This window comes from Urocampus carinirostris, chromosome 15 (assembly GCF_059441175.1).
Source record: "Urocampus carinirostris isolate Australia breed hairy pipefish chromosome 15, RoL_Ucar_1.0, whole genome shotgun sequence".
Lineage (NCBI taxonomy): Eukaryota > Metazoa > Chordata > Actinopteri > Syngnathiformes > Syngnathidae > Urocampus > Urocampus carinirostris.
Window position 1 is genome coordinate 21,948,994 of NC_142363.1, and position 16,847 is coordinate 21,965,840.

Genomic DNA, 16,847 nt, shown 5'->3' on the forward strand with positions numbered 1-16,847 from the left:
CATGTTTTTGGAATGTGGGAGGAAACCGGAATGCCCGGAGGAAACCCACGCAGGCACGGGGAGAACATGCAAACTCCACACAGGGAGGCTGCGGTAGCTGGACATGAACCCTGAACCTCCGCACTGTTGGGCTGCACGCTAACCACCCATCCGCCGTGCTGCCCGTATTCCGTTTGTGTCACGATTTCCCAATTGCTCTCACCTGTGCTCACTCGATTAGCCCCAGCTGCCACGGGGCGGCAGTAGTTCAGGAGGTAGAGCGATCGTTTTAGGATTAAGGGAAGAATCTCGAATCTCGGCTTGGCCGTGTTACATGCCGAAGTGTCCTTGGGTAAGACACTGAACCCCCAATACCCCCAATAAGCAGGTTAGCGCCTTACAAGGCTGCACAGATCACGGCCGCTATTGGGAAGTGTGAAGCACAATGTAAAGCGCTTTGGGAAGTCATTGACTTGAAAAGCGTTATATAAATGCAGATTTTTTCATTCATTTCATTTCACTTGTTCCCTCATCAGTTCTCCTATTTAAACACGTCATTCTCATTCACTCCTTGTCAGTCCGTCAGTGAGCCTCCGCACATGCAAGGCAAGCATTTTTGACTCTGGCTCCCATCCAGTCCTGTCCTGTATCCTGCATGTCTATCCCTGGCTTCCCGATTGTCACCGGTTATCCGACTTGCTTCCGATCTCCTACCACGCTCCGTTCTCCCGTCCAGGCTTCCAGACTTACTTCCGATCTCCGACCACGCTTCGTTCGCGAGGGTTTCTTACTCCCTCTGCCTAGCGAGTACCGGATCGCTGTCTTTTCCTTTCACCAAGACTTCCCCGATCCCTCAATAAAGCATTTTGTTAAACGTTACGCATTTGAGTCCACTGCTCCTGCCGGTCATGACAGTTTCAGTTAAAAAAAAAAAAAACGAATTCAGATTACACGTACATTTACGTAAAGTAAGGATTACTTTGCAGGATTACAATTTTATTTAAAAGCGTTTCATGTTGCACAAAAAAGGGGACTATACCCGGTGTGCGTTAGTTTTAACTCTTATTATTTTCCTTGCTCGCATTAACGTTGTATACGTTAACTCCTCTCTCTGTCTCATTCACTACAAACTATGACTGTATGACCAAATGTGTCTCGAAATTCACATAAAGTGCCACGGAATTAAAGTTCAACTAACGAAACAACGTCAAAAAACAAGTATGAAGAAATGAAATGATGCATGCAGTTTAATACCTGTAAGAATGTGCCCTCTTCCCAGCATCCTTCCAAGCATCCATTCATTCACTTCATGCAGTCATTCACATATGTTTTACAAATACATATAATGCACTCATAGATTAATTGCGTCTATCATAATTTTGATGACTGACACTAAAGAGGAAGAGAGATGACAAGAAATCCCAAAGTATGTTAGAAATTGAAAAACGGAACTTTTTGTGTGTTTAAAACAAGATTGGGTTCTTGATGTGTTCTTATTTGAACTGAAAAAAAGCATGTCTTATCCACTATGTGAAAGAGAAAGTTTTATTTTTGCTCAATACACTCTACAACGTAATTGAAATGTGAGCACTTTTTGTTGTACTACAAGAAACTACTTTAGGGCTTGGTTTCCCCTATTTCTTTTTCAAGGTTACATTGTTCATTTACGTTAAACAAAATTTTGAAATTTTGTTTACATTTAGTTGATTTGGTCTTTTAATAGCACATTTGGTAATGGAGTAATTCCAAAATAATCTAAAGTAGCCGAGTTACATCTTTTTAGATTCATCGAATTTGGATTACGTTTTTCATTAAATTTTTCAACAGGTAATCAGTATGTGTATCGGATTACATTTACAAAGTAATCCTCCCAATCCTGTACATACGTGCGAATGTAGATATGTAGATATGCAGGTAGACACGTACTTGTAGGTAAATATGTAGGTAGATAGGTAGTTGTATACGTCGATGGATAAGTAGGTATAGCTAGATACGTAGGTAGGTTGTTAGCGTGGTAGGTTTGTAGGTAGATACGCTGGTAGATATATAGGTAGATTAGAAAGTAGATACGTACTGCAGGTAGGTTGGTAGGTAGGGAGATACATAGATGTATAGGTAAATACGTAGGTAGGTTAATGGGCAGGTAGATACGTAGGTAGATAGGTACTATATTTAGATACATTGGTAGATGGGTAGATACGCAGGTAGGTTAATACGTAGGTAGATAGTTACGGTGCTTAGATACATTGGTAGATAGATAGGTAGAGATATAGGTAGTGTTGGAATTAACTATCAAAATGTTTACCAAATTGTTCGAATTAGTTATCTGACTCCATTAACCAAACACAACCTACATTCACCCAACAATGTATGTGCGCTCATTTCTTGAGGGAAAAGATGAACAGGAAGCCGACATTTCCACACGGGGGCAGATTTATTTTCCCAAACAATTTAACTAAGTGTACTCCATCAAAAACGTTGAAGTCTGTGGGAAGCCTTCTTCTGAAGTCTTTTAGCTTTTACCTCTTGGCCATCTTCTCCCCGCATAATGGTGTGCCGGCTCCCCCCATGGGCATGCCAAGGAAGCCCCCTGGGCTTCACAATCTCGTAGAAGAGCGTCCTGATGTTTGGGATACTCAAAACAACACCGAGCGTTTCTACGTCATCAGGGCCTTTCTGCGTCAACAGCGTCTGGATGTGCTAATTATCTTATTAGCCGTATGTCCCGTTCTCGCCGTTCCTGTAAACAACATTTTCCACCAGGGTGCCCTGACCTCGCACCACAGCCCAGTCAGTGAATATCTTTTGTATTAAATGTAATTTGTATTCAATTGTATAAAATCCCTTATAGTCAAATGTATAACATCCTTCAGTAGGTTAATAAGAAGGTGGATATGTAGGTAGGTTAATAGGTTGGTGGATATGTAGGTAGATAGGTACTGTACTTATTGTAGATACATTGGTAGATAGGTAGGTAGATATTGTACGTAGGTTATGTAGTTATGTAGGTTGATAGGTACTGTACTTAGATTCATTTGTAGACAGGTAGTTAGATACATAGGTAGATAGGTACGATAAGTAGGTAGGTATGAAGGTAGACATTTTTGACCCTTGATGTATGTCAATCCTTTGTCTTGTTATTAATAAGGAATTTTTTTAGCATGCTAGCTTCGTTTAATTCTAATTTAGTTTTTTTCCGCTTTTAAAAATTACTGCATGTATAAGAACATTTTATATATATATATATATATATATATATATATATATATATATATTTAGGTTATTATTTGGGTGAGTTATACTGTAATTTCTTTTTTTAATATACTGTATAAAATTTTAGATCATATGAGCACTTTTTGCATGTGTATTTATTCCAAAAGGGCACTTGTATTGTTACATCAATAAGTTGATAATTTACTTATCAATTCGTCATCGTGATATCAGAAAAGGGGTCAGAACCAGAAATCATGGCCAGGATAGCTCAAACCACCACCACACTTGCAAGACTCAAACCCATCCAGGGGGGCAAAAACAGCAGTAAAATCAAAGATCAGACTAATCCAAGCGCTGGTTGCTTCCATCTTCCTCCGCGTTTGGAAGACAAGGACTCTTACAGCAAAACTGGAAAAGAAACTCCAAGCCTTGGAGATGTGATGCTACAGGAGACTTCTAGGCATCAGCTACACAACCCATGTGACAAACGAAACAGTGCACAACACCATCAGAAGAACTGTTGTCAACTGTGTGCGGATGGAAACCTTAGCTGGAGGATCATGTCACAAAATCACCAGGACTGCCTAAGATAAATCTCCAAGGCACAGTCCAAGGGGGCAGGAGGAGAGGAAGACCCAAAAAGAACTGAGCCGACAACATCAAAGAATGGACTGATGTCAATTTTGCCACGACGGAAGAACAGGCCAGGGACCGTCAACAGTGGAGAAGGCTGTCCAGAGTTGTGTCCTCATTGGTGCCCCGATGACCAATGCAGTTAAGGGATCGTGAACCCTGAACGGCTAAAACATTTTCATCTATATCTTATACAGTGGAACCTCGGTTTTCGAACGACTCACAGTTCGAACAATTCGGAGTCTGAACAAAAAATTCGGGAAATTCTTGCTTCGTAGTTCGAACAAAAATCGGAGTTCGAACGTCGGTACGACGCGTGAGTGCGTACGCGAGGGTGGGATGCTGAGGGGCGTATGGGTGATGAAAATACGTGAAGTCGCAAAACAACGTTAAGTATTCCGCGATACAGCTATGGCTAACTGTAGTGCAGTGGTATATATACAGTATATATATATCCAATGAATTGAAATGCAATATCTGGTCGAGTCAATCCCCCAAAAATCTATTATGTTTTGTCGCCATCTCTTGGTCAAATAACAAAGGCTCATGGCTGTCCATTCTGTCATGTGATTGGCTAGCAGATACGTTTAACTATCGCGCTGCCTTATGGGATACAGTGTTTTTCGGGCGTTACTGTTAATGAGTCAAATATATTTGTCTACTACGATCCCCACAATTCCACTTTAACCAGACATCACTGTTGCTGTCGGCTTGCTCTGACATGCTTACACTGTATTTGACTGAGAAAATTCAGTACGAAAAAAGATTCCCAAGTACGAAAACGACATATTTTATAACGCACTAATGTATTTTTAGAAGTCTTGGGGTACTGGTTTCATCGCGCAATTGGATTTAAACACGACCAGGCTAGGATAAGTATGCGATAATTACAAGTTTCCTTGACCAAGTTAGGAATAGCACTCACGTGGCTGTCAATACACAAATATAATGCTTATTTTGCAATATCATCTCAGTGATTTGATTAAATTGCGAAAGCTAGCTTGATAGTCTGAATAAACATTTCTTTTAGCGGTCCAATGGAAAAGGAACAATGCTCCAAACAGCAGGGGACACTTCACTAAGACACAGAAAGAGATCTCAAGCATCCTCTACTGAAAAACTTCCCCTAAATGATGGACAGGTGACAGATGATGATCACCAAAATAATGGATGTGACTCCAGAAAAAGAAGAAATTCTAACGGCGATGAGCCCACCAGCATCGGATTTCTTCTTTTGGTGGCTGGACTGTCTCTCTCCACGCGCCTCTACAAAATAAAGGAGCCTCCGCATGTGTGGTAAGCCTGCAAACATCCTTTATCTCATGTCATTTTTTCAAGTAATTTTTGTATGTATAGCCCTTAATCACAAAGAGTCTCAAAGGGCTGCACAGGTTATTGCAAACCACAGACTATTATTATAGACTATTATTACACCATCCCCTGGTCTAAAACCTACATGAGGGCAAGGAAAAACTCAAAAACCTCAACAAGGAGGAAAATGAAGAAACTTTGAGAAGGGACCGCACATGTAGTAATCCCTCTTCCAGGATGACCATGCTAACAAATAATACACAGATATTGTCAACATAAAATATAGGTTATTCATATAGCATAGAGTAGAAGTGTGTTTTAAGCTTAGATTTAAACATTTCCACTGAGGTTGCAGATGGGATCTTAGGGGGTAGTTTATACCACAGCACCGGTGCCCGGATGGAGAACGCTCTCGAACCTGCGAAAATCTTCTTGGCTCTTGGAATCACTAGTAGACCAGCGCTTTCAGAACAAAGGCTCTGGACCGGAACATAGGGGGAAATTAAATCTGAAAGATATGAGGGAGCGAGTCCATGCATGATTTTGTATAATACCAAGAGAACCTTAAAATCACATCTTAAGCTAACAGGGAGCCATTGCAGGTTAGCTAAAATCGGGGTCATGTGATCAAACTTTCTTGTCTTAGTTAAAAGCCTCGCTGCAGCATTTTGTACCAGCTGAAGGCTTTTGATTTTGGACTTCGGGAGACCGGAGAGTAGTGCATTACAGTAACCGAGACGGGAAGTAACAAACGCGTGAATAATAATCTCCGCATCTGACTGAGACAGCATAGCGTGAATTTTAGCAATGTTGCGTAGATGGAAGGACAGATCGGGGGCAAATATGACACCTAATTTTTTAACGGAGTCACTCTGGGTTATCTTACATTTGTCAATGTTCAGAGCAGTATTTTAGAACAAGTCACGGCATTTAAATGGACCAATAACTAACATTTCGGTCTTTTCAGAGTTAAGGCGCAAGAAGTTCTCATGATTTTAGGTGCTTTAAATGTTTGTCTTTAAGCTGGGATGAGACACACTTTGGGAAGATGGGAAGCTACTATATCAACAGAACCTTCTTTTTTGATGTCCACCCACCTTTTGGCAAGGTGAGATAACCTTTTGTATTAAGTTCACCCCATTTAATGAAACATAAAAGTTATTTGTTGCTGGTTTACAGATGCTGATCGGATTAGCCGGGTACATGAGTGGCTATGATGGCTCTTTTCCTTTTATAAAGCCAGGAGACAAATATGAACATCACAACTACTGGGGAATGAGAGGGGTATGTTGGACAATTTTGCAGTCATACAAGAGTATTTAGCCGAACACAAGGTGCACTCGTGTGTAACGCGCAACCCTGAATGTGGATTAAGCCTGTATAAAATTGGATTTCACTTTTTCTTAGCTCAAACTGAGCATTGTAAGAAATGTTGTTGAACATGTGCGGTCATGATTAAAATAATCTATTGACAACGTAAACTAGAGGTAAGATCTTAAGCCCGAACGTGACCCGAGCTCGACCCGAAATTCGGGTCGGGCCTAAAATGTCAATCATTACTTTAGGTTTGCGCCGATCCCGGTTTCTCTCTTGCTGCCTTTTTAAAATAATCATTCACGATTTGCACACGTCCTTCATTCTTTTTAATATATTTTTCTTTGTGGAGGATCTGTGCGGTCGAGTATGTCCGTCTATAGCGTTTGGCTTGCCTCGGTAAGTCCTTGCCACTTACTGCGTTGTGTAAAAAGAGGACAGAATCGATCTCCCACGGATCCTTCACAAAGAAAAATAAACTACGATCAATTACAGGTGTATATATTTTTTTAAACTAAAGGAAGAGCCCTCCTCCTCACAAATAAATAAAAAGTCCTCATAAATAAAATGTGAAAGTTGGGGTTTTGCTTATGGCTCGGTCCCTCAATCAAGTTAATTTGTAGAGCTCGGGCTGGTTCGGACTTCAATACCTGCGGGTTGGGTCGGGCTGGATTTTTTTTAGTCCCGATCTAACTTCTAAGGTAAACCAAAATTCAATACCAACATAAAATTTACAATGTATGTTTATAATGTACTCCACAGTCCGATTCAGCATCAGATACATATAAAAGGTGTTTTCCTTTTTTTGCTTTTTTGTATTTATTCATATCTTTCAGGACGACTTTCTGTTTTCTCCATTCAATAACATTAGTCTCTGGGACCATGAGTAAAAATAGTTTGCTAATAAGATAATATCAAAGTCCTTTTTGTATGTCATCTTTGTCACTGGTGGTTTAGTGGTTAGGATTCAGCACTCTTGCCGCCGCAACCCAGGTTAAATTTCCGTTGCATTCAATGTTTACAAATGTGGTCAGTGATATTTTGGTCTGATCAGTCATTGCACAAGTATGATAATGTATTAACGTAAAACCTGTACCCAAACTGAATTAATTTTTTAGATTAAAAAAAAAAACATGAGTGCGTTATACACAGATAAGTATGGTATTCAGACTTGTGTTCTATTTCTCGAAGACAATTACAGAATTATTCCATCTACGAAACTAACTGTGTCGTTTTCTCCAGTTTTGTGCCTGCTTAGGCTCCTTCCTGCCCATTTTTGCCTACCTCATCGTCCTGGAGCTGTCTCGCTCTCCCACGGCCGCTCTCATCGCTGCTTGGCTCCTCATATTTGGTTTGTCCCAAAATAAATGCTTATTATTATTCCTAAATATTTAATTATCAGAATGTCATTGTCCGCTCTCTGACAGATACTGGCTGCATCACCATTTCTCAGTACATCCTTTTGGACCCCATCTTGTTGTTCTTCATCATGGGAGCAGTGCTAAGTATGGTCAAGTTCAACAACCATCAAGACAGGTTAGCGACCTTTTGGGCAGCATGCTCACATAGGGGTTCTAAATGTAAATCTGTATAATCATTTTCGAGGTGTTTTTTGTTTTATTACACTTATGTTTCTTAAAGGTAGAGTGCGTCATTTGGGATGTCCTTAATAAAGTTGAAAGTTTAAAAAAAATTTCTAATAAGTATGTGTTAACAATGCCCAACTGAGTACATAGCGTCCCCACATATCTGTTTTTTGTGTATTTCAATTTGTTAGTGTAGCATGAAAATAATAAAAGTAAGAAGAGGCCCAATACTCGTACAGTCCAATTGCCATCCAAAACTCCGAAAAAAGAAGTTTATTTGGGCATGTCTAAGAACAGATGTAGCTATGATGACACAAGCCAGAGGTGGTGGCCATGAGTAAAAAAGTTCCAGATTTCATCCAGCTCCTTTAATGATGAAATGCTACACGTAAATACCACATTAAATGAAGTACATCATAGGATCCTGTTAGTTTTTTTGTTTTCCAGACCTTATTCTCCTTTCTGGTGGTTATGGATCCTTCTTACTGGTGTCAACCTTGCTGGAGCTCTCGGGGTGAAATTTGTTGGCCTCTTCGTCATCCTGCTGGTGGGACTCAACACAGTTTCAGACCTGTGGAGGCTTTTAGGGGACCTGGACCTATCATTGGTAATGAGTACTTTAAGGACAGACTTTTTTGCCTCTGTGTGTTCATTTAACATCCAAATTGCATGGCGTGACCAGTTAAACAAGTGCTGGAGTGAGGTTTCGTTCTGGTTTTCATTACACAAGCATTACCAAACGAAATATTCTGGGCTTGCAAGTACAGAACAAGGCTGTATAGTTTCACAAAATGCCCGGACAGATTGTCTGATAATCACTTTTAAACCAGGTGGGTGGGCTATACAAAAAACAACTTTAGAGGTAGTGTCAACGTCGTTACTTCCACCAGTCCCCTTGTCCAGATTGGGTCTGCCTCTTGCTGATAATTTCAAGTCCCTCTAACTGGAAACTAAAACCGCCTTAGAGACTGATTAACAACTGAATGAATGGACGTATCAAGGAGTGTAGTGATTATATCAAGAAGTAAATAATAAAACTTAAATTATATAAATAAACATGATAGATACTTTATTCATTCCCGTAGGGAATTTCACACTTCCAGCAGTATCCTTGTGTTGAAAAATAAAATAAAAGATATAGAATACAAAAATACCGAATATAACGTGTTGATAAAGAGCATTTAAAAAGTGTTACGGAAAATACATACTGTAATAAAAATAGGGTAATACGCAAATGTGGGGGTCGGGTTTAATGTGAGCTTAATGTGGAGTTAAAGAGCCTCATGGCATGAGGAAGAAATTATCTCCTCAGTCTGTCCGTGGAGCAAGACTCTGACAGCAGTCTGTCGCTGAAGCTGCTCTTCTGTTTGTAGATGATGCTGTGTAGTGGATGTAATGAATTGTCCATGATTGACCGCAGCTTGTTCAGTGCATGAGGTTCATGAGGTGCGTTGTTTACGACTAAATAAGTGAAGAAGATACAAATGACAAAAATAATTAAAAGGCTTAAAATCAAGATTGAAACAATCATGACTATATGTGCAGTGGCTTAATATTACGTCCGTAACCACATGCATGCAAAAAAAAAGAAAGACATTAGTTGGCTGACAAGTCGGGTGTAATGCAATTTTTCTTGTCTTTTTAGACGGATGTCGCAAAGCACCTCGTGGCTCGGGTCGTGTCGCTCATTCTTCTTCCCGTCTTTCTTTACGTGACGATATTTGCAGTCCACTTTGTGGTGCTTAACAAAAGGTGAGTGTTGAGTGTAGTTTACATACAATACATTATTCGATTACAATTGTTTGATCTTCAGTGGGCCAGGGGACGGCTTCTTCAGTTCCGCCTTCCAGTCTCGTCTCATCGGGAACAACTTGCACAATGCGTCGATGCCTGAGTGTAAGTGTAAGATCAATTTTAGTTAAAGAACTCAATGAAATGACGTGGGGTAATGGTTTTGCAGACCTTGCGTATGGGTCAACCATTACAATGAAGAACCTTCGCATTGCCGGCGGCTACTTGCACTCTCACTCGCACTTGTACCCGGACGGAGTTGGTGCAAAACAGCAGCAGGTTGGGAAAATATGACTAACATTTGAAATATAACAGTTTTCTTTGCAGTTTGTTCACAATGTCAGTTTACTGACCATTGACAGTATTAAACCAAGGAATATAGTATTATACTGTTTGTATGCTATATTTGGGTTTTTTTGTTTGTTTTTTTGTAGGTTACAGCTTATCTGCACAAAGACTACAACAACTTGTGGTTGGTTCATAGACACAACGATACAAACTGTAAGTAAAATTTCAAACCTGTAACCTTATTTACCATTCACATTGTTTGTGACATTTAATTATGTTTTAGCTCAGTCTGAGACCCCGGACTTTGTTCGCCATGGTGACATCATCAGATTGGAGCACAAGGAGTCAGTGCCTTATATAAGAATTGCTTTCTTCAAACTGCTTCGGACAAGTAAGTAACGTTTTAATTGCTTGTCCTCAGAACAACTCGAAACCTTCACAGCCACCGCCATGAGGCCCCTCTGACCAAAAAGCACTTTCAAGTTACGGGCTATGGCATTGTGAGTAGTCAACGTATCCAGGGCATATTTTTTTCTGTGATCCGATATGAGGTTGTTATTTTTTTCATAGCCAGCACTAGTAAAAATTTTCCAAACCCTTACCATGATTTTAGTTATCACTGATACTGTTACACAGCACCATTACACTACTTTTGATAAAGATAGAAAAAGTTATAAAATATGTTAAAGCACCAACATTCAGCCCACTGTGTTCCGGTGAACTATGTTAAAATGAGAGAAGGTTCTTCAATAATTTAAAAATGATTTTGGCATCTATTGCAAACTCAAAACGGGTTTGTTTATTTACTTAATCGCTATTCATGACAGGGGTCTCTACCAATCCCACAGCTTTTAGTCCAACGTTCTGACGCTAACATCAAAACACAAATTTCCCTAGAATCACACCGGTGACAAAAACGACCTGTGGCGTGTGGAGGTGTGCGGAGGGCGTTCAGGTGACCCAGTGAAGGTGCTGCGCAGCAAAATTCGCCTTCTGCACAATGTCGTCGGTTGCGTGCTGTTTTCCTCTGGGAAATCGCTCCCCAAGTGGTAAGTGGGAGCTTGTCAATTTGGGACTTCGAAAACTTTTGAAGCTGAGCACATTTTTGTTTAGGGGCTGGGAGCAAGTGGAGGTCACCTGCAGTCCTTACCTGAAGGAGACACCCAGTTCTCAGTGGAACATTGAAGATCATGTCAATGACAAACGTATGAACTATTGTCTCTGTGTGTTTTTTCCCCCATCAATTTCTCCTCTTCTTTTTGATTTGGTGACAGTACCCAACATCAGCCTGTCAGTGCTGAAGCCTCATTTTCTTGAGATCCTCATAGAGTCTCACATTGTGATGATAAGAGTAAGTGTAGAAAGTTTTTACAGATTTTTGCAAACCGGTCATTAAAACAAGTTATTTTTCCCCTAAGGGTAATAGCGGTTTGAAACCCAAAGACCATGAGATGACTTCCAAACCCTGGCACTGGCCCATCAACTACCAGGTCAGCTGTCATGAAGTAGAAATAAAGCATGTGATCTTGCATCAACCATTTCAAGTCAGCTTTGCTTGTTTTTTTTCGTGAAGGGATTAAGATTCTCAGGAGTGAATGAAAGCGAATATCGCGTTTATCTACTTGGCAACCCTGTAAGTATTCAGCTTGACTTGATGCTTAATCAGCACACATTATTATGCTTGTTGTCAAACTTTGTTGCAGGTGGTCTGGTGGTTAAATCTCGCCAGTTTGGGCATGTATCTTATTGCAGTAGCAATCACTTCTATTGCCTTCCAAAGAGGGATCTCAGTGGGCCAAAGGAGAAGAGGTGGAATTCATTCTTACTATGATTTAGATATTAACATTTATTTGTTTTTAAAAACCTTGCCAATTGGAGAAAAACATTTTAATGCTAATGATTACCAACATTTTTATTTTAATTCGATACCACAATATTCCCTTAAATTTTAGCAGTTGATGTACTTTTTATGCTGCAAAGCATGGGGAGACTCTTAGTATAGGGACAAATGATACATGCAAAATCTGGCTTGCTTGCTTGCTTAAAAGGCCTCATGTGTATATGTCTGAAATCTTTCCAAGAGATTTCCTTTTTAATTTCCTACCCACACGCCGTAAATGCATCTATAGTGAATAAAACAGTTGTATCCATCAATATATAGTATAAGTCCATGCTTCTAGCAAGACACCTACAAACACAATTCAAAGTGACGGGATGCACCAGTCATGTAAATCACTAATTCAGAATGTTCCCATCAGCGCCCAGGAAACAAGGCAGTTTTCTGATTGGTTTGAGTGTACGGCACTCTGAAAGTGAGACAAAAATTCTGTGTTGTATGCAAAAATCCACAGAGGTAATTACCAAGAAAAAATATGCGATGCATCAAAGAAGTGTAACCGCGATATGGTGACGGAACACTGCAATTTGACTTGAGATGAAATATGTATTTATGTATTTTCTTTTTAGGCTTTTCAAGAAAGTCTGTTCAGCCGTTTCGGAGCCTATAAGTCACATACAAATACGAATGCACCCACACAAACACACACACACACACACACACACACACACACACACACACACACACATAAATCAAGAGTTATCAATAAATTTTGATTTGGATCAGGATCTGCTGTTTTTTATGTTGATAAAAAAATAATGCCTTGGTTTTTTTTTTTGTAATTTTAATTCTGCAAAACTATTATGTCCTATTATTCATTTTGTGATTTTTAGGTCATTGTCTTGTACTCACGAGGGGAGGAGGTCTACTTTTCCTTGGCTGGCTACTGCACTACGCACCTTTCTACAACATGGGCCGGGTCCTCTACTACCATCACTACTTCCCAGCTATGCTCTTTAGCACCATGCTAACAGGTAGCGCGTGACTTTATATTATGCCTGTTCATTCATTGTACGTGTAGAGGATGGAAAATTGAAGAAGCAACATTTGCCGATGGCAGGAATTACATTGGATTTCCTGTTGAACATGGCTGACCTGCTACTCCATCCGCCGTATTGCGTCTGGCTGCAGAGATTTGGGAAGTTGTTTCTTTTTGGTATTATTTTGTACAGGTGAGACCACATTTTTTTCAAAGCCCATTTTCAAAATGCCCAGGTATGATCGCCTAGTGCAGGGGTCAGCAACCCCAAATGTTGAAAGAGCATAACAGACCAATAAACAAAAGAAAAAAAAAATGTCTAAAACTTCAAAAAATTAGAAAACTTATTAAAACATATTTTTTAAAGAACAGTGTGTAATCTTTTGTGTCTCTTAGTGGTACAAAAACTTTCATTCTGTAATTTAAAAAAATTGATTGGAATAATATGGAGAAAATGGGAGTAGATTTTGAATAAAATAGATAATTTATTTGCTATATACGCGCACAAGAGGTTAAAATTTTGAATAATACGAAACCTTTCATTGGCAATCAAAGATTTACGTGAATGCTTACATTAGAAATTATAAACAAAAGAAAAAAATGTAATAATCAGTTGTGTATACAGATTTCTGGGCTCAAGTCTAGAAACTTTCGCAAATTGGGATAGGTGGTTCGCGCCCCGGCCGAGTCATTCCTAAGACTTAAAAAGTGGTCGGCGGCGCCCTCTGTTGGCTGCGGCTGCATCGGCTCGCTACAACGGGTCAGGTGCAATCGACATTTCGTTCTGTGTACATTGTTACACAGAATGACAATACAAGGAAATTACTATTACTACTATTACTAAATAAAGATATTCAGCAATAAATTTAATCAAAGGTCGAGAAATTTGTATTCCTTTTACATAAGTGGAAACCCTACTTAAGTTGCCACCATGTTTTTCCGTTGTGTTGTTGCATGCTGTGGCACTGAATTTCGTCCGCATATGACAACAAAGCCATCTAGTGGTCAAATATTACACACTCGGCCCTTAAAACCAAATATAATTCATACAAAAGTTAATCATTAAATATAATTTAATACTTATTCTTAAGAAAACATCACAACAAAAAAATAAATGTATATTCTCTCCCACATCTTTTTTAATTTTCAAACATTTCTGAAAAATCTCTAGGGAGCCATTAGGACAGCGCTAAAGAGCTTTGACACTTTGCAGCCCCTGCCATAATATAGAAGTTAAAGGGTCAGTATGTATTATTTGACCACTAGGTGTAGCTCTATTCCGTCGTGCAACCGAAAGCGAGTGCCAAAAATCTCAAAAAAAGAATACATTGTTTTTTGCCCAGCTTTTTGCAATTTTTTTTTGCTTTTGAATACCCGTATCAGCTATATGACATGCACAATGCACATTTATGTGATACAGTAGTTCATGTAATTTACCACTAGGAGGCTCTAAATAATACACACTGTCCCTTTAAGTGCAACCCGAGGAGATTGTATTTATTACAGATTGATTGATTTATTTTCATATTAATTATTTTTTTTGTCCATGGAATTTTAAATAAAGACCCCCAAGCAAATTGTGTTAGAGACCGATGCTGTAAAACATTAAAGGTATCCAGTGTTCATTTTACCTCTGAAAAGTGATGGGTCCCGGGGACTCGCATGCTCAAAAATCTATGGGTCCCAACGGAGATCTATGGGTCCCCAAAATTTTGTGTTATCGAGGTTGAATTTGTAAATCGGCGACAAATATATAATATAAATCTATATATCCAGTCAGTTTTAATCATCACAGTTTATTGGTAAGACAAGTCAGTTATCACTTCAAAATTCTTCAGTTCACAACAATATTTTACATTATACAAAATAATATTGCTGAAATAATTATATTAATCAATATTTTTTTGTTTATTTTCCTTTATCGAATCGTTGTCTTCGACACACTAGTCTTCCTTGCCTCCGCGATCTTTGAAACGAGGCAAAGAGCCACAGTATATAGATCGGCGTGCAGACGAAAACTCGAACCGCGAGACCAAAAGAAACAATGGCGTATCTGCCTGACGAAAAGTTGAGTGCGGTAAATCTTTGTTAAAAAAAAGTATCGGGTAACAATGACAATTTTGTGTCAAAAAAGTTGCGTTTCGGGGACGCACGTTGATTTGACACAATGCGTCCCCAGCAAAAATGATGCGTCTAGGACGCAGGGACGCGGGCAAATGAGAACACTGGGTATCAACTGTAAAAATCATTACTTTACAAAAATAATAAATTGTTGTTTGATTCTATTTCAATGTATTACTTCACTTTATTATAATTCATGGATCACATGAATAATTTAATCACTCAGGTCGTAGGGGCACGACTTCCTGTGATGTGTCAAGTACATCCCTCGCCAGGCCGGTTGTATTACTAAAATAAATGAAGAAAAAAATAACTATAATAAGTGCATATTAGTTGAACACTTTTCAATGAAAATGTCTAAATAATGTAAGAAATCAATCAAGTCTTTCTCTTTGTCAGTTTCTACCTGTTCCAGCCGCTGAGCTATGGAATGACGGGGCCTTTGGCACATGAACCTGGCAGCTCCATGACCGGACTAAGGTGGATGGAGTCGTGGGAGTTCTAACAAGTGAAAATGACACTAAAATGGACACATGAACCGTGGACTGACGCTAAAGTGTGCAAATTCAATTTTGAGTGTTAAAGAAAATGTTTTGTCATGGTAGTGAATGCTGTCTGAATTTCTTTGTTTGATTTCTAAAACGGATCATTTTGTTAAGCTGCTCTTTATCAGAACAAAAAGTTATGGCATCCCAAGTAAGCTGGACTTTATCAGAATGGTTTTAGACAAGTTCTATGGGAGTCAGTCAGATAACCTCTATTTGTATTGTTACTTGTTAGATCCGGATATCCTGAGAAGTAGATTTTTTTTTGTATGTTTTCTTCACATCGATTACAGGTTTGTATTATTTTAGAGTTGTGTTGTGTTTATTGTGCCAAAACTCCTTAACTTGTATCCTAATCGATGCCAGATTTTGCCCCTCCACAACACATTCAGTTTTCCCCATGTTCTATATGAGAAATTTCTATTTAAAGAGTGTTTAGTGACTTCGGGACGTTTTAGAAAGTGCACAATAATGCAGATTTAAAGTCAATTTGATATGTTAATGAACTTCAACAAAAGGTCACTCAATTAAAGTTTTCATCTTTGAGTTTACCGGCGGTTGGAATCCATCACTTTAATGCATTACGGCCCCTATCATTACAGATATTTGTCTCTGTTCCAATCCTCGAATTATATTAAAATGTCCTGTATTCTTTAAAAATGCAAAGGTATCCTTTGTTGAGACCCATTATTCAAGTCCAACAATCTTTTTAGTTATATTTCCTTCTTTCTTTCTTTTACCAGCCAACTTCTTCATACACTCATTTTGCATTTCCTACTTCTTACACAGGGTCCGTACAGGGCTTAAAATCCTTGAAAAGGCTTGAGTTTTAGTGTTGCATTTTCAAGGTTTGAAAAGTGCTTGAACTTTGGGTGAGTTGCTTGTAAATGCTTGAAATTGTTTTCATATTTGACAAGTATACTTTATTTGACACCGACAGTAGGCCCTGTCAGCACTGCGGCGCAGTGGTTAGCGCATGTGCGGCACAGTTCATGTCTTGGGAACCTCCTGCGTGGGTTCAAATCCAGCTCCAGACTTCCTGTGCGGAGTTTGTATGTTCTCCCCGTGCTTGCGTGGGTTTCCTCCGGGCACTCCGGTTTCCTCCCACATTCCAAAAACATGCATTTCAGGTGAATTGGCCGGTCCAAATTGTCCCTAGGTGCGAATGAGCGAGTGAGTTGTCTGTCCCT

General features: G+C 39.3%; 1 protein-coding gene across 2 annotated transcripts; it reads left to right on the forward strand.

The window, feature by feature from the left end:
* The first annotated feature begins 4,528 nt into the window (after window positions 1-4,528).
* Window positions 4,529-16,208, forward strand: pomt2 (protein-O-mannosyltransferase 2). Of its 2 annotated transcripts, none has more exons than XM_088354364.1 (22): window positions 4,529-4,701; window positions 4,856-5,121; window positions 6,160-6,244; window positions 6,316-6,420; window positions 7,693-7,801; window positions 7,878-7,986; window positions 8,484-8,643; window positions 9,682-9,788; window positions 9,850-9,932; window positions 9,997-10,106; window positions 10,262-10,328; window positions 10,399-10,459; window positions 10,537-10,615; window positions 11,013-11,164; window positions 11,229-11,320; window positions 11,390-11,466; window positions 11,534-11,605; window positions 11,689-11,748; window positions 11,819-11,924; window positions 12,846-12,986; window positions 13,073-13,184; window positions 15,512-16,208. In XM_088354364.1, exons 2-22 carry the CDS (start codon window positions 4,877-4,879, stop codon window positions 15,615-15,617), a joined length of 2,238 nt encoding a protein of 745 aa, XP_088210490.1. In that variant the 5' UTR covers window positions 4,529-4,701; window positions 4,856-4,876; the 3' UTR covers window positions 15,618-16,208. The 2 variants fall into 2 exon arrangements, with proteins under 2 accessions (XP_088210490.1, XP_088210491.1); XM_088354365.1 differs by having other exon boundaries at window positions 4,550-4,598.
* Window positions 16,209-16,847: the final 639 nt, after the last annotated feature.

Excerpts from the sequence above, each read along its gene's own strand:
- pomt2 (XM_088354364.1), top strand. The coding sequence starts at position 4,877 with ATGCTCCAAACAGCAGGGGACACTTCACTAAGACACAGAAAGAGATCT. Across the intron at positions 7,987-8,483 it reads TTCAACAACCATCAAGACAG|ACCTTATTCTCCTTTCTGGT; the intron begins GTTAGCGACCTT and ends TTTGTTTTCCAG. Across the intron at positions 11,925-12,845 it reads AGTGGGCCAAAGGAGAAGAG|GTCATTGTCTTGTACTCACG; the intron begins GTGGAATTCATT and ends TGTGATTTTTAG.